General features: G+C 35.9%; 1 protein-coding gene across 1 annotated transcript; it reads right to left on the bottom strand.

Moving 5' to 3' along the window:
• LOC125063756 lies at positions 1-729 on the bottom strand. Its single transcript, XM_047670359.1, has one exon. The coding sequence runs from the start codon at positions 612-614 to the stop codon at positions 42-44; it is 573 nt and encodes a 190-aa protein (XP_047526315.1). The 5' UTR covers positions 615-729; the 3' UTR covers positions 1-41.
• Between the last annotated feature and the right edge of the window lie 385 nt (positions 730-1,114).

Here is a 1,114-nt window from a genome sequence, read left to right as displayed (position 1 = left end):
TTAAAGTTTAAAATTTATTAACCAATAATTAACTTACAATCTTAAAGCTTACAGGCCTTACAGGCTGGATCTAAATCGCATCTACATACTTTAAACGGTAGTGAACCGTCAAAAGATTTATTGTAATCCCACAAGACTGCAACACTGCCTTCAATCGAAGGATCTTCTGTGTCGTTTGTGAACTCCATTACTTCGCAATATACTTTATCCCCAATGAGCACCGCGGGCACAATTTTCTCTTTACCCCTCAAAGTAATTTTGCATTTCCAAGGTGTAAACGCCATATACAGATAAATCTGTGTAATTTTCACAGCTAATATTTCCTTTGTCCCGCTTTTGATAGTGACTGGCTTTGATTCATCAACTCTGGGGCAAAAATCCGGGCCAGACATGAGAGCTGGGACGTCGCTCGGATAAATTACATTGTCGTTGCCACAAGCTTGCTGGGTACATCGACTTTTTGTCACACACCAGGTGCACGATTTCTTTGTGATGCATGTCGCACAAGATAAGTTTACCCTACAGGCGTCTTTGTTGGAATCTAAAATAATATCTCCGGCCAGACATAAACTTGATAAGGAGAAAAATATTACTACAAGGGTATTGGGTGCCATTTTTCCAAGAGAATATGTCTTTAACGAAAATGTTAGGTCACTTTTCTTAGCTTTATACGATACTTTATAACTCAGTTCAGCTGGAGCAGAAGTGGATATTAATGTGCACTGAAAGATTATCGAAGTAATTTATATTATATGTACAATCGTTATAGCTACAGTGTAACGTGGAAACATAGGAAAGTTCCCCGTAACCTTAGATGACCCGTAACTGTTACGCTTGTTATCTGTTTGACCGTATATAAGGTCATTTTATGTCTTTGCCAGGAATAGATATGATTAAACAATGCACTACTAAGTGAACATCCACCAAGATTGTATGACAAACTAGCTGACCCGGCAAACGTTGCCATGTATATTATTTCTAAGAAACATTTTTTTAGTTCAATAAAAATAACTATCTACTATAATAATAAAAAAAGTGAAAATTAAGGATTGTATGTATTTTTGTATGCTGTATTGTATGCTGTATCATAAAAAAATATCAACAAAAAGATTTG

Source organism: Pieris napi, chromosome 3, assembly GCF_905475465.1.
Source record: "Pieris napi chromosome 3, ilPieNapi1.2, whole genome shotgun sequence".
In the NCBI taxonomy this organism is placed as follows: Eukaryota; Metazoa; Arthropoda; class Insecta; order Lepidoptera; family Pieridae; genus Pieris; species Pieris napi.
This window is presented reverse-complemented; position numbering and strand designations above follow the sequence as displayed.